Source organism: Schistocerca piceifrons, chromosome 1, assembly GCF_021461385.2.
Source record: "Schistocerca piceifrons isolate TAMUIC-IGC-003096 chromosome 1, iqSchPice1.1, whole genome shotgun sequence".
In the NCBI taxonomy this organism is placed as follows: domain Eukaryota; kingdom Metazoa; phylum Arthropoda; class Insecta; order Orthoptera; family Acrididae; genus Schistocerca; species Schistocerca piceifrons.
The window spans coordinates 493,125,901-493,143,066 of NC_060138.1; the positions used below are offsets into that span (position 1 = coordinate 493,125,901).

General features: G+C 36.5%; 1 protein-coding gene across 2 annotated transcripts in view; it reads right to left on the reverse strand.

Moving 5' to 3' along the window:
- LOC124795602 (AP-1 complex subunit sigma-2) overlaps positions 1-17,166 on the reverse strand; it is a 66,573-nt gene that overhangs the window by 31,691 nt on the left and 17,716 nt on the right. For both annotated transcript variants that reach the window (XM_047259676.1, XM_047259684.1), the window contains exons 3-4: positions 16,984-17,092; positions 5,888-6,025 (exon numbers count right to left, since the gene is read on the reverse strand). In XM_047259676.1, the coding sequence (XP_047115632.1) occupies positions 5,888-6,025; positions 16,984-17,092 (247 nt within the window). The remainder of the gene's footprint in view (positions 1-5,887; positions 6,026-16,983; positions 17,093-17,166) is intronic.

The window sequence follows — 17,166 nt, forward strand, 5'->3', positions numbered from 1 at the left end:
TCATAAAAAGAGTGAATTAAAGGTAAACTGTACATTTCATTACCACAATATTAAAAGTTAAGCTTTTAAGACAGTGTGTTAATCCCTACATCTTGAGTGCAGAATGAGAGTTTTATATTCTGGTGCAAAAGCTGCTGGTGGACTTCAGGCAGGGAAGTGAAAATTTGCATACACTCAGTAACAAAATACAAGTTACCCCATTAGCCATTCCTATAATTTACTAGAATATATGAAGTTCAAAACAAGTCCAAAAACATATAAAATAGAATCTATAATATGTCACAGTTGATATATTATGTAACTGAGATATTGTACTTGTCTTCATGAACTCTAGCTTCAGAACAGTTATATAGCTTCGCATGTATCAGGTATTGTTTCACTCAATGCTTGTTCGGACATTGCTGTTGAAAATTCCAAATATTTGCAACTTTTCCCTGTGATCAAGGATCATGATGTCACTATCAGCCATTCATGAGGTGAAATTACTCTCTCCACACAATTAGGAGGGGGAGAGGGTGGGGGAGAGGGAGGGGGAGAGATGGAAAATTGGTGTAGGTTAGTAATATAACAGTCACTTCATTGTTTGACTCAGTGGCAAAGTGAACTTCAAATGATGGTACAAAAATATTCCTCACATAATTTCAGACCCACCACAGTGCCATAGCAAAAGTTGTACTGTGTCATGACAACTGTCATGAACTACTGATGATAAATATATATTTACTTGCTATCAGTTCTCCTCCAAATGCAAAAATATTTTTTGACACCCACCTACATAGGGAGAAATAACTTATAAAATAAGAGAAACCAGAACTCTCACAGAAAGATTTAAGCTTTCATACTTCCCATGCACTGTTACAAAGTGGACAGTACAGAAATCTGTGAAAGTGGTTCGATGAACCCTCTGCCACGCACTTGGGTATGTATTGCAGAGTAGACATATATCTGTAGATGTTACAATCATTTTCATGCACCATAAAATTATTTACAACACATTGTGCAACAACATTATTACTGTGGTATCAAGTAAAATAAAAACCATCCTGTGTCAGTGCCAGCAATAGTACCATGCACTGATATAGTTTATTAATCTTTGAACATTTTTAATAATCAGGCTCCATTCTTTTGTTTTTATTATATAATGCATTTTATTATTGACATCACTAAAAGAGGATGGTTTTAATTTCACTTACCCCAGAAAGACTTGCCACAAGGAGCATCATAAATAATAGTATGACACTTGAAGATGACTGGATGATTGAAACCAGTAGTTAATAAAGAATTATTTATCATAGTGATTTCTGAAGATGACTTTTACAAAAAACTTCAGCAAAGTCCATCAGTCATAATTCATAGCTTTACTGAAAATTTAAAATGGTTCATGAAGTATGCCACATTGTAGTTCATTTCTTCACACTTCAGTAATGAGAATACTATGTTCAGACGCAGTGCAAAATTGTACAATTTGGCCGTGAAGCTAAGACGAAGTATGGCAGACCTAAAGTAGCATGTAAAAAGATTACATCTTTTCTCAATGATGTAGATCTTTTTAGCTATCATTGTAAAAAAGTGAATGTTCTTTTTTACCATTATGGACCATTTTATCAAAGTGATCCAGCAAACATATTCCTGCCAGTTACTAATTTGGTTTCTATTGGTTTCATTCTTATCAGTTGCAAAACATATGAAAGAAATGAGAAAAAATTTTATTTGGGTGCTTCTATTGTGTGTGGACGCGCAAGTGTGCGTGCCTCCACTACATGGTGAGTAGCAACTTTCTTTTTCATAATTTCTCATTTCTCCCACACTTTTTCAATATTTTCAAATGCATCAAATCTGTGCTGGAATAAGTAGCCACAGGAAGTTATGCAATTTAGGAATCCATTGTTACACACGCACGTGTGTCCACACCCATGCAATTTAGGAATCCATTGTTACACGCGCATGTGCGCACCCCCCCCACCCCCCCCCCCCCCCCCACACACACACACACACACACACATATATATATATTTCAGTGTTCAGAGTTTCCTGGTAGCATCTTCCCTTGTATTAGTTCATTTCTACGTATTTTGTTATTGTTTCTCATGGTTCATCCTTCTGTATCAATTTCTTTCCCTCAAAAATCTTTAAACTATGACTAACATGTGGCCATCAATGTGTTGGTCACTTCAAAACATCAACAGCTAACTCACTGTAAATTGTATCTTTCCCTTTTTTCATTCATTAGAAGCTATTGGGTACTCCGCCACATATCGAGTAGAGTTTTCACTTGTATATAGACGTATACATAAACTGAAAATACTGTTTACAACTTCTCTGATTCATAACAAAGTACTTATTCCATTAAATAGTACAACTTTGCTAGTGCGACTGATTTGTCTCTGACTTAAAGTAAGCAAAATCAGAAGCCCACTACTCACAAAAATTAATAAAAAGTGACACAGTACAAATTTCAAGTTTCCACAGCTCTGAAGCAGTGATTTACTTGATACATTGCAATGTTGATGCAGCATTAGTACCAATCACATACATGTCAATAATGCTATTCGTAATATTCCACTACCAAATGAATGATGGTGTAACTGATTTGCAAGTACAAACTGTTCAAACATGCAATAATGGTTGTCTGGCAATGTAGACAGTAAGGACAATACCATGCCATTTTAAGGAGCTATGTAGTAAGCAAATTATATTTTAAAGACACATAAATGAGGGGAAAAATGGAGTGTACTCACCAGAAGCTGAAATTATTGTAAAATTATCAAAAACTATACAAACTGAAATTCTGTTTCTTAAATGCTCTCCACTTTTCAAACCAATGATTTATTTTACATGCATTACCATGCATTTCACTTACATTCATCATGCTACTACAGTGAACAGAAGATAATCTTTATAAGCTTATCACACAACAAAACAATTTAGTAGAATTACACAATTTAGTCAACAATTTAAAGCCTGTCATGTGCAACTCAATACAAAGAGATCCTGAAGTGATATTACAAATGTTACAGGTTTTTGCTGCTTAAAAATGTTGATATTAATCATTAGTAGCATGCATATTAAAATGCCATGCTGTTATAGTGGATAGACAGTCTTATGCTCATGAATAAAGTAACTGAAAAAAAAAGGGTACAGAAAAATAGTGAACACAGATAATTCCACTTACAAGTAAATTTATTTAATGTTCTCAAATGGTCATCAATGTATCTTCTGATTACAGTCTATGTATGACATGCTTCCTACAATTCACACCCCCAAATGTCACAACAGTTCATATTTTCAAATAAACAAATTATATAATCAGCACCTTGTAAGAAGCCAACATGGCAATAAACTATTCACAATGACACATTTACAGAGTTAATTAAAACTAGTTACCCAAAATAGAACTTATAGTGGGGAACAAAGTAAAAGCTATTATTGAGTGTTTTACACTTCACAACAACATCATTTTTCTATGCTTATGAAAAAACTAAAATCAGAAAAACCCACCGGGGGAAATGTAGAGATCTCACCAGCAGATCAGGCCGTGAGAAATTACTAGTTTGGGGACGAAAGGTTGATTAAAAGGATCTATTAGCCAGTCTTTAGTTGATAACACAAGCTCTATGGAAAGAAGTTTTATCTATGAATTTTATGTTTTGTGCCTACAAATTTTAGTAGGAGGAAGTTTTCTGATTTTGGGTGACAAGTTTGTCATAACCCTGTGTATCTCCAAGGAGAGATCAAAGTATACATAACCAAATTAAAAACGCTATCACAGGAAATTACATTCTTCAAACACGAAAATGTGAATAAAATACATAATTCATTTCCACTGCCCAAAATTAAGAACAACAAAACATCATACGAAAGAACTAATAAAATAACCTTCCAAAAGTCAGTATGCTAAAGTAATACCACCAATACCTATTACACCTGCAGATGAGATTTTTAAATATTCTCAGGGAAAAAAAAAATAAGCTGCCACTTTACTATATTATATTCTATTTTTAAACCCATAACTGTTCTTCACAGAATGGAACTTGACAACAAGATAATATCTATGAAGTTTCATATGGCACTAGGAAACTTAGCTACTGATAAGAGATTCAAATAACTTTACTGTTAAGATGGTAAATACTAAGCACATACTAAAGACACCAGTACAAACTTCATCAATAAATATTTTAATTATATTAAATATATCAACAGGAACATTAGCACCTTTAGTTTAAATTCTCAAGCTTTTACAAAAGACATGTGCAAGGATTCTCATAATCATTACAGACAATAAAGAAAAGCAGAATGGGAATGTTTCTGGGTGGTTTTTTTTCTCCCATTATATATTCTAGTATTGCTCACATTAGAAAAAAATATTGTTTGCAGAGGATCTAACACAAAGCAAATTGTAACAAAGTTTAACACGGTACCAAATGTCAGAACATTTGTATCACCTACCTTCTCCACATGACTAGAATACTTTTATGACCCCATTCTGTTTTTCTTCCAAATTTCATGAGCTTATGTTGTACAAATTGCCCAGATATATCATCAGACTTCAGCATCAAGTAAATTTACAAGTGTGCAAGACATTCAAGCAAGACAAACACAATCTAAAGCTGAGAATACCAAGCTTTTACCTGTGTAATTACCTAATGATAAAGTAAATACAAGTAACAGCTACTATTACTACTGGACGGCAATTCATGGCATGAGATTCTTACTGAGGGCATTGTATGAAACAAACTGAATACAAAAAGAGAAGATAATAAAAAACAGAATTGACAAAACATGTGTAACACAATCACAGTGAAGAGCAACCACAAAGTGCTACTAGAATGTAACCAACAAAATGTCATTAAAGTTTCCCTTATTAAGCCACACATACTGACATAAGTTAATGACCTATCCTTGTACTGTTTGCTTATAACAACTAAAAAGAAATCAAGTACTGATTGTGTTACCTGTTCAAGAAATGAACACAAATATAGCTGTTGTTCAGAAACCGTAAGGATGGGGAAATAACTACAACTCGTACTTGTCAATCTGTACAGCCTATCAGTGCACTCCCACCAACTTCCCAATAAATGTTACTAGCTGACCACAAAACAATATCAACAGGTAATTATCAGGAAAACATGCACATTATGCAATAACAACTGGCAAGACAAACATTTTCATCAGTCTTCTTTGAAATTATAAAAATGCTTTGAGAATTGTGGATACTGTTTTGCCCAAGTGTCAGAAGATCGTAATTTCAGATGCCCCTTACTCCACAGTAAGGCTCTCTGAAGACTGATCACAAAAGTAGTATACAGGAACACATTACATATTTTTAAAAAAAGCAAGAATGCTCAAGAGCTACAGTGTGTTTCCTAATATTCATCAAATGATTCCTATAAAAAATAAATCACAACCTCCACCATTTAAATATAAAAATTCAACAGAACTGTCTACTCATGGCTCTCATCTGCAATTTTAATGCAGAACGACAAAATACTGGAGTGTAAGGTATTGTAAATAGAGCAAATATTGTAAGTTAATCATTAATTTCTCTTAAGAGATCATGCATTGTATATATCATGCAATAAATAGAAGTAATCAAAGTCTTTACAACATACGCACCTCACAAAGCAAACCATGTGACACCTAATGTTTTATTGCATGCATATCAGGCACATTTTTTATCATTATCTGCATACATTAGGCAGAAAATGTATAACCACTGCTCTTCAAAACTGTAATGAACAAGTCCACTACACCCAAACAACTAGCAGTCCATCACTAAAACGAACTTCCAGATATGTTGAGAAACAATGGATAATGACAGATCAACAATCAAAGATGATACTTTCATACAAACAACTTAAAGTTCAACGTGAGTGGACCCATAACTAACCTCTTGCAGCAGATCCTGGGCAGCAATTGCTTTCAGTACATTCTTTTTACTCGTTTCCTGAATTTCACCACCCAATAATAACTCATCAAGAATGAAGTATGCCTTCTCGAAGTTGAATATGATATCCAGTTCACAAACCTGAAATAATACATGCATTTTTAATTTAATGTGAATAGATATTTATGAAATGTGTCTGATGCATTAAGCGGCAAAAATACGCTGCTACGTGGCACACAAATTTGATGGCATCAAATGCTGATACAGTTGATAACTGTTCTCTTACATACTACAAATAGATTACAGTTTTTATATTTAATTTAAGAAGTTTATGGTTAGTATTCTTTTGAAATAGATTTTGGAAACATATACTTAAAAATACTACATTAGTCACTTGAAAACCAGCAAGAAAAATACATTCTCTGCAGTGCATGGAATCTAAGTAATTATTTGTACAGTTAGAAAGTAAGCAGCTCTCATAAAAAATGAAGTTTCAGTTAAGAGCAGTATGACCTTACAAGTTGCTTACCAAACAAGAAACTTACTGAAAGTGACTAAATGTCTTTTAGATAAACACAAAAGTTCTAAAAATTCTTTTATTGTCCTTTTCTAGCTTTGCTTAACACATATGTTACCATAACCAGTTCTGACTTGTCAGAAAGTTGTCACAATATGACATGTTTAAAAAGAAAGAAAATAAGAGTCAGATTTATCATCATCTTTAAGAAGTATTGAAAGAAGGCCATACAAATATAGGATCACATGATGGCAAAGCAATCAACTGCAGGAGTCTGACATACATTACATGCTAAAAGAGAGTCCTCCTTTTAGCAGTGTGAGGAGGGGGGGGGGGGGGTGTTGTAATGGCTGTAACCATTAACACCATTACTGCAGTCTGACAGGACTCCTCATTAGTTCATACAAAAGATTGAAAGAGGCTGTAGAAGAATGTGTTGTTTCTCTTCTTCCTGGTGCAGTGCTGGTTCAAGAACATTTTTTCAAACAAGTGATCTATTATTTGGCACTCCCTCCCCTCCTTCCCATTACTTCATACACTTTCACACAGTCAGTTTTTGCCATTAACTGTCTTACACATTGTGTATAAATCCTGGCACCTCTTTCAACTTGGCGTCCCATGTAGCTGCTACTAACTGTAATACATCCTGTATGGAAGTCTTACAACTGTGGTGCCTGTGGTGTCCCTCTCCGCATTGCTTGTGCCTTCAACTAGCCTTCTTGGTGGTCTCCAGAGTACCATGTGAGTGATGCTCAGTTACCAAAATGTTTTTAGAAAATGAAATTTTTATAATGAAACTTGGAAAAACATTCAACATAAAGTGCTAACAGACCCCAAAACAGCTTCAGTTTTTAAACACATCAATCACCAACATTAGTTTCAGCTTTTTAAATAAAATTCTACTTCATTCCGGCCACCTCTTTCAGTAACTTAAGTAAGTCACTTCATTTGCACAAACTGCATCTGCTTTAACCATAAAACAAAGAACACAAACAAAAGCTGTCTGTAGTGCCTGCTTCTGTCTACTAATGTATAGCTTTACTTGTTCGACATCCCTGAAGACTCTTCTTTATGTTAGATTTACAGAACGTAGATGGGTAAATGAATGAGTCAGTGAATTAATGTTCTGCAGCAACTTCCACTAAATAGTATCCATTCGTCCTTACCTTCTCAATCAATGGCCTTTAAATTGTAGCTTCATTCACTTCTTTTCTATATTGTTCTCTCCTGAAGTCCTACAATGACAACTCCAAATTTTAAATACAACCTTAATGCTGCACATTTGTCTTATGCCCTCAACAAATCTTTTCCAAACATTACATTCACGCTTCATTACTCGTTAAATCTGTGCTTGTACTTCAAATGCATTCCCTGATCCTCTCCACGATTCTTGCATGAGGACTGATTGTAACTAGAGGCTAAGGTTACTTGTTTAATACTACATCCCTTAGCATTCATATTGAAAGAGAAAGTGAATGAGGATGAGAAGGGGATTGCAAAACTGTTAAGAAAATTTGACAGAGTGCTAACAGATTTATTTTGAAGCAAGGCACCTGGCATAGACGATGTTCACTCATAATTATTAACAACTGTGGGAGAACAAACCATGACAAAACTGAACCACCTGATATGCAAGATACATGAGACAGGCACAATACCCTCAGATCTCCAGGAGGATGTAATAATCACAACACCAAAGAACTCATAAGATGATAGGTGTGAAAGTTATGAATCACTGGCACAGTTGCAAAACATTAACATGAATTATCTGCAACAATAATGAAAATTCCTGAATGCCCTAATCCCCCATCCCATCCCATCCCATCCCACCCCACCCCACCCCACCCCACCCCACCCCACCCCACCCCACCCCACCCCACCCCACCCCAAACAAACACAAACACCATAAATCATGTTTTCAGATCTATAACTTAGAGAAAAAAGCAAAAACGCAGTGGAAAGAATTAACATAGTACTGCAGTGCTGTTCACTGGAATAGAATGAATGACCCAGACATTCTGCAACACATTAAAATTTCCAGTCTAAAAGCTTGGGATGGAGTCCAGACATTTCACAAAATTTTAAAAGCTTTACCACACTCACCTTATCATCAGGGTAGATCCTCACCTAAATTTGTTACTGCCCACTTCTCACAATAAAGTGTGTTCAGTTAAAGCGATTTCCATGCACGGGCATCACAGTCTGGAGGGAGGAGGGTGGAGGGAGGATCCTCTTGCTGAATTGAATGCCATGTGTTAGGAGACTGCCAAATTCAGAGGAAGATCAGGGTCATTTCATCCTGTCGGAGTGACTGGCATAAGTAATGCCACAACCAAGTAGATGACTTCACCAACCACAACGTGCCCATCACTGCCTGCCTGATGTTGAGCAGTGACTCACTAGCCTCTGTGCAAAGGCAGGTTCTAAATACCCCAGTGGTCAGCTGAAGTCCTTCATGGTGCACCATGTCCAAGATTTTTAAATAAGAGGGTCTCGCATACCTATACACAGTATATCCATAATCAAGCTGACACCCAAACCCTCATATATCTGACATTCAGATCGGTACCAAACACTGTATGTCGATAGAGTATCAACTAAAACTCTGATTTAGTTAGTAATATGTGCTGCCGTCCAGCAGAATGGGCACAACCATTAATTAAAAGTAGCACCAGAACTATGGAGCACATCAAAAGCATAACTGTGAGTAGCTAACATATGTTGCTATCATGGGGGAAACATTTTTCTAGCTGTAGCTCGGAAGGACAATTGACAAACAAGCTGATGATTGTTCTTCGTGCGGCACAGGAATTCTCCTACACCTGGGCAACTGTCAATGTAAGGAGGAGTCCGAAGCCTTTATGTGCCATGAGACGATCATGATTATTCATAGAGACAAAATGAGTAATCTATAAATGATTGTATATTAATATTGTATATTAATACTGTAATTAGTTATATTCTGGCCATGTTACTGCTTATATGTATATTTTGCACTATTGAAAGTTTTGTAATGCTTGGCATTATTTCGGGCTCTATGGTGACAAATAAACCAATTTTTTTTTTAATTAAGGGGGGGGGGAGGGGTGGTAGAGCGTTAGAGCCTCATACCAGTGGTCCCATGTTAAAACCCCGATTATGACAAACATTTTTTAATGTATTATGCATGAGAGTGTTATATGGGATAACGTGTTTATGACATGGAAAAGGGCTGTTTGGAGTTTATAACCATGTACTCTTGGCATTCTGTTTTCACTTTGTTTCTTTGAAAATAGTAAACCTAAATAATAATAATTATTATTAATAAACAAAATAATAAAATCAGTAATAAGTTCAAAATGTTCAACTAACAAGTGAAAGCAGACTGCCAAAAGAACATTGCTATAAATTCCAAGAAGTCCTTTTACATGCCAGGAAAGTGTTCTCCCATAAAAAGGTTTAACACTTAAGAAAAAAAGTAATCATGGGGATTTGGTACAACGACCGAACGCTCTACCATCTCACCCACATGAGATCAACAATACAATAATTCACATATACGCTTTTCCTATGGTCCGTAGCTCTTAAGATGCTTTTAATTACCATTCACACATGTTCTGCTGGACGACAGCACACGGCACAAACTAAATCGGTGTTTTGGTTCATACTCAATTGACATACATCTGATACCCATGTGAGTGTGTCACATTTGGAAGTTTGGGTTGTGAGATCACACAAAGGCTCCATAAAACTGGAACAGACAAATTTGGTCTGCTTGCCACGAACTGTGGCTAAGACATTTCAAAATACTGAGTACTTGGGGAACCATCTCTTAAGGTCCTTAAGGTGTGGCAACCACGTATGGTTAAGAGTCAAATATGAGGCACAGAGATCTCACAGTGTCTTGAAAATTATGAACAGTGTCCCAATTGTCAACTCAGGAAAATTTAAAACACAACATGAAGAGTTAAAAAGAATGCACACAGATTTCTCAGTTGAGAATTTAAAAATCCCTTTCCCCCAAACATCAAATAGTCTGCTGCAACTGGCGAGTTGTTCTTGAAGGGCTCAGGGAGCATTGGACAGGACATTTACCTGTAAACATTTGCTTTTCATAGCAATGGCAAAGCCAGTCACTTTTAAGACAGTACCCTGAGGGGGTCTGTTCTCTTGCTCAAAACTGCAGAATGGACATCACCAACTCAATATCTAAAATAGTGTGATGAGAGGAAAGATTGTGTTAAGTTAAAAAGACATCACTGAAACCATCATTCATTCATGGAAGTGCCAGGGGATATTGTGCCTTCAAGCAGTAGTGTAAGCCTTCTCGATGTCATGAACACACTCATTAGGTGATGTCATTGCAGGAAAGTCTGTTGTATAGCAATTTCCAAGGGGGCCAGGTTATCAAAGATGCAGTGATGTCTCCTAAAGCCACACTGAAAACAGCTAAGAGAATTAAGGCAGCAATTTACATACACCGAAGGATGAGGGCAACACTATAACAGCTACTCAGGTATGTACAGTCCTTCCCAGGTTTTAAAAGTGGAATTAAAATTGCCTCTCGTCACAAACTGGGAAAGCGTCTCAATGTCCATAGGAGATTACAGGAGCAAGGAGGATTTCTTTGCTATGTCCTGTCTGGTGCCATAACATACTATAACAGGCCCTATCAAGACCTGGTGATGTGTCAAGGGCTACAGACAATGCATAATTTCGCTCTCACATGAGGAAGGGGGAGTTTTACACTTTATCAGTGGTGAGACTGAAGTTGTATTGCTCTTCTCAGCAGCTACTCTTTAGTGTCGGAAATCTAAATCCTGACTGACAGTGGTGGCAACAGTCACAAAATAGGCCACTATAATCAGCAATGTCTCATCGTTTTTATCTGGAGACTTCCATTCACTATTACAACAGTCATTGGGCACCTCTCAGTTCTCACAGAAATCCTCTTGATAGTTTCCTATAATGCACTTTTTGTGAAATGGTGTATGGTAGTCAGGAACTGTTGCCACGATCTCTTTTGGCTGCCAGTAATAATTCTGCAACATTCTGTCCTCACTATCCAGAAGGCTGTGTTCTCTGAAGTTGGCTAGGACTTGAACCTAAATAGAGTCACCTGACTGGTCCTGACTGCAGAGCAGCATTCGCCATCCACCAACGGACAAGCTGCCTTTTCAGCTGACCCAAAGGCTGTGGAATGGATGCTTCAATGGTGTGGTGGATCATTTTAGTAACAGGATCCACAGAAAGCTGTATGCAGAAACAGAAAGCTGTATGCAGAGTGTCCATTTTGCCCTAATGACCACCCATTGTGGCGTCTTTCTTTTGGGCATGAGTCTGGCAGGTGAATCCAGATTCGGAAGCAACCACTTCTTTGTCATCAACTATTTCTTCCCATTCAGCAGTACGTGCAAAGGCTAGAGAGCATACCTAGGCACTGATAGCTGTGAATGGTCCTGTTTCAGTGCTGGAATTCATGCTGTGCCTGGTGTTAAAAACACACACACACACACACACACACACACACACACACACACACACACGAGAAGTCTCTCAATTGCTCTACCCTTGGAGCATATTGTCAGAACCCAAAGCACATTGTGTGTGTTAAATTCGCCACAGAGGAGAAAGTGTTTGGGGGAACTGAGAGTCTCTTTGTCTAAAACCTCATTTGGAGGCAGATAGAGTTAACATATTGTCGACTCACAATGCAAATGCACTGATACAGTGACTGCTTGTAAGTCAGTTGGGAGGAACAGAAGTAAGGAGGGTCTTTCCATGTCAAGTCATCCATCAGGCCATGACACCCATTATCTAGTTGTGAACTGAGATTTTGTGTACTGCTTTTGTATCTAATATCATAAACATTTGCCAATTTTTATTGCAATGGGATGCTTCAAAGCAAACGGTAACAATCTGAAAATTGGCTGCAGTTTTTAAACAAAAAATGGAATGCTGACTGTTTTTTCCATGAATATCCTTTCGGACATGTAGTTTCTGAAAACAAGTTAGAACTGTCCAATTAAATTTTTGTAAATTAATTTTATTTAATTTTATTGTTGAATTATAAAAAATATTTTGGACAATTGCCTCATATACACTTTATGTTGAAGTCGTGTTCATGGTAGCAGATATTTCTGAAATTCTTATAATTGTAATACTGTGCAGCACAACCAGCAGTGAAATAGTCAACATATGCAAGATGAATTTCTGGAAATTCACACTTAAAAAAATTCAATACAGTCTTCTGAGTCTGGTACACCAAGGCAACATCATGTTCTAGATCATCAGAAACAATACAAATACTTTTTGCATGCAACTGTTTGCCCTTTTTGTAATATATATGGACAGTGTGAAGAGTGCAGCTGCCATTGTTCCAATGGTACCCCTGTACTTCATCTTTAACAAAAAAAATTGAGATTTTCACTGAGATCCATTAAAATTAACACTGAGCCTTCATCAAGTGTTTCCTTCTTCATTTTCAGATAAACAGATTGTGATTTAGAAATAAAAGAGTGTGGAATAAGTTTTTCAATTTTCTTAATTAGTGTGTCAGAATTCTGATAGAGAAGTGATTTGAACACTTAAAGTCATTCTATCAGTTGATATCCACTGACTGTACTGAACTATCTCATCAGGATCATAGTCTCCTAATTCATTTTCTAAGTGGGTTTGAAGCAATGAACTGGTGGGGCACTTTTCACACAGACAAAGCACACAGGCTCGGTTGTTTATATCACATGTTATTATTTTAATTAGATCTTTGTATGTTTCTTTAATAGAAATGGAATTTAGAAGCAATTTAACATTTTGGTGGTAAATGCACACACATACGGTATATGTTGCTCATGATCCTGCAAGTATACACTGTTTTGGTCTAAGAGAAGCAAATTTTGAGAATCGTACTTTGTCTTCAGGATACTGTTTTTATACAGAGAATACAGTTCAGTTAAATTACTTAAAACAAGACACTTTTGTCCATACGTATTTTTGCTGGTGCTCACTTTGTCTTTTTTCCCAGGCATTATTCTTGTATCTTCGTTATCCAAATAAAAACTCTTTACTTTTTGCACTGTACCATGTGGCAATGTCTTTCCTCTTTTCCACTCAGCCATTGATAAAATACCCTTCTCCATTAAAAGAGCTCTTGCCTGTCATACCAAATATTCAGAAACTTGAAATTTGAAACATACTTACTGTAGAGACCAAGTTGGCGGCACAAGAGTAAATAACTGAATTTTTTCACAATTATTTGCACATTCAATTTTCTGTTTGATTTTTTCCATGAGTTCATCATGATGTTTTGCCTTTTCTTCTAGTTCTGTTAAATCACTGTCAGGGATAGTGTTTGCATCAGCAGCCAGCTCAACTTGATATGTACGTGAAATTTTAGGAATAATGCTAATGCCTCTCATTTTGAAGGTATTTGCCTTTTCTAAACTAATTTCATGCAATCCAGATGAAACAAATCGTTTATGGCACTTGAAGGGATCACAGCAAATTTTCTTATGTAGAGGGAATCTTTGAGTTTAACACACGCACATGAAATATAACTAAATCACAGTATGAATGACTGTTGCTTCACCATAATAAAAGTTCTTGTTCTTCACTGGTCAGTTCATTCACACAAGTCAGGGAATACGTAAAGTTTTTTTTTTTTTTTAATTACCACTACCAGTCACAAACTTTGTCAACTATTGCATTGCTTATTTATTTAGCGACATGTTTCAAGGCTTATACCTCATCTTCAGGTTAAATGGCATTACAAAAACAACTTTACAATAGGGTCATACTGATGTTACATAGTCTTTTCGTAAATGCTGTGGATCTCGCAGATATTGTCCAAGACAACACTGCCTCCTTGTACTTTCAGAACTGCTTCAGTCATAAAACCAATATTTGTCGTAAATAATTCAAAAGATGATTAGTGTAACCTAAAAAGTAATTAAATAATGAAAAATCATTCTATCTCACTGTTTCATTACTAAAGTATTTCACATTATTATTGTAACATTAGGGACTTACTTTTTTTTTTTTGGAATGAATAGTTAAAAACTGCAACATTTGAATTTTTAACCAATAATTGACTCTGGGTACAATTAAGTACAAGAGCTTAGAACTGCATGCTCAATAAACACATGACTCAAAATAAAGGAACTGGATGATGCAATACGCTTAGTGGCAATAAAACAAGTGTTCTCAAATATGATTTGTTCCTAGGGAAATCCAGTGTAGCCAACTTCAGCAATTTCGTGGTGACATGGTACTCGTGAATTAGCAACTTCAATATTTCTTTTACAAGAATGTTGTTTTTCACACTTCCCATTATTTCCAGACATTGATTCTTTTTGTGTGACACAATGGCATATTTATAACAATATTGTAAATTTTTCAAAGGTATCTATGAGGGGGCAATACCTTAAAAAAATTATAATGTCCATGCTTGGATTTTGTTTAAAAAAAATTATTCACAATTTTTTTTTTTCTGAGATGTAGATGATGGACGTTCGCTACAAGAAGCAAGACTATAAAAATATAAACCTTCCTCTTTAACTTAAAAAAATTCAAGCTCCCACTGCAAAAACCGTAGAAAATACTGCGTTTTTAAATTATAAAGGAGCTTATCTATGAAAGCCTGAATTCCTGAATCTATACAACTTCTTTTTATCATAAGTGAAAAAGTAATTGACCTGCAACATTTACATTTTGGAAATATGAATATATCTAGGTAAACTTCCACTACCCAAAATTTCAAAGATTTGCACGATGATGGGTGTCATTTCCTAAAACTTCTGGATGATGACATGGAATGACCCAGGAGTGGTAGGTGGTGTTTATGAAAATAGCCCCTTTCTCTTAACTAAGGTTATCTTTTTTGTCGAGGTTCTGCAGCTACCATTATTTCAGTGGTAGCAAAGTTTGACTGTCAGACTAGTAGTGCAGTTGCTCGCTGACACACTCGGCTCAGCTACCAATGTTTAGGGGCCAACCATAGTCTTCTGCATGTGATGCTTCAATGCTGAGGCAACTTCCCAAAGGTAGGTGGCTATGTTAACTTAAACACCATAGAATGAGATGTGTTAGCTGACTTCGGTCTCCTGGCTTTTCTTCTCTTCTGCTTAGACAAGACATTCTTTGCTCCAAACTGGATAGGCTTGGGAGCAGTTGACACACCTGGGTGCGATAGTACACAAAACAACATGTTCACAGATAGTGGACCCACATCTTCCACACACAGCCTGACTTTTACAACCCCTGTTGCGATGATCAAAGCACTGATACTTAAAGCAGTGCGCTGGCTTGGGCACACAGGGCATAACTGTAATGTAGAGAAAGCTTTCCACAATATAGATAGGCAAGTTCACTAAATTAAATGTCAGGATACAAAACAGTGACTCGTGGAGTTCAATAAACCCTTTTCAAGAAATTCTGAACTTCAGTAACATATTCACTTTCCCATTACTGTTGGAGTTCTTTAGAATCTATATTCTTAATGCCCCAGCACGTTACTTCTCATAAAAACAACAATTTATCTCAGTGTGCAGCTTGCTGTTGATAGCATATTCTCCAAGTAGTTTGGTATTTAACAATTTGTTCACTTGGGTAGCTTTCAGTGTCTCAATCAGCAGTGTACCATTGTGTAGCCTTGTGATATTTTTTAGTTGCCCTGCAAGGCCCTGCAAAGCTTTGTATATGTACAAAGGCAAACCCCCTTTTTTTTCTCTCCCAAATGAACCTTCTACATGTTTAATGAAACTAATTACGTAACGGTGAACCCATGAGATATTGCCCAGATTATAGCGACCTATTTTGTGACTGTTACTACGCAATGTGGCACATTACTGTCACTGGTTTTTCTTATATTGACAGACATCTCAGGTGGATTAACCACACAATGTCTCTTTGGGGTTTGGGTATGAATATTTCCCAACTGATCACCTGAACCACTGGGAGATATAAGCTTCATAGGCATCCCACAAGCAGCTACGTTAGTAAATGTCCACCCAGGCAGAGGTCCCCAGAGGTTACCTCCTAGAGATTGTTCTGCCTCAATAACCAACCATCTCATTGGTGCACAAGACACCTTAATTTTGAGGTTGTTTTTTTTTTTTCAATAGAGGTGTTATCCAGCTTTGCAATCCAGGCAGAAAACCCCATTCCCTGTAGCACACAATGCTCCACCACCACCCCGTGTATTTGCCACTGAAGCATGCCAATAGCTTACAATGATGAAGAGAACTTACAGTTCTCACCTGCCTCAGCACAGGAAATCCAGGTTCATGAAGCCTGTACCCACGAAACAAATGCTGAGCTCTCTGTAGAGCTTACCATTTGGGATGACCCGAGGGACGTGTGTGGCTTTATCAAAAATACACAGACACAGCGATCATTACCCTCCCTACCCCCCTGAGATCAGGGAGAAATAAAGAGAATAGAAACTACGGGACATTTCATGTCTTGACTTAACGATCAAGACTTATACATGTGTTTAATAATAAACTACACTACACACCAAACAAATAAAAAACAAGCTGAATGTTCACACAGTTTTCAAAACCTATCAAAACTTAACACTATTTTGGAAAACACTTAAACTTACACTTCCAAAATATTTATCCAACAGCTCAACATAACGATGAATGATTTCCAGTGTCAGCAGTTCATTATCCTTTTGTTCAATAGCACAGCAAAAGTACAAACTTGCATACCTATAAAAATTAAATAGGAAAACATTAGGAAATTACTTTGTACAGCACCAGCAAAAGTTGTAGCATAAAAAAGA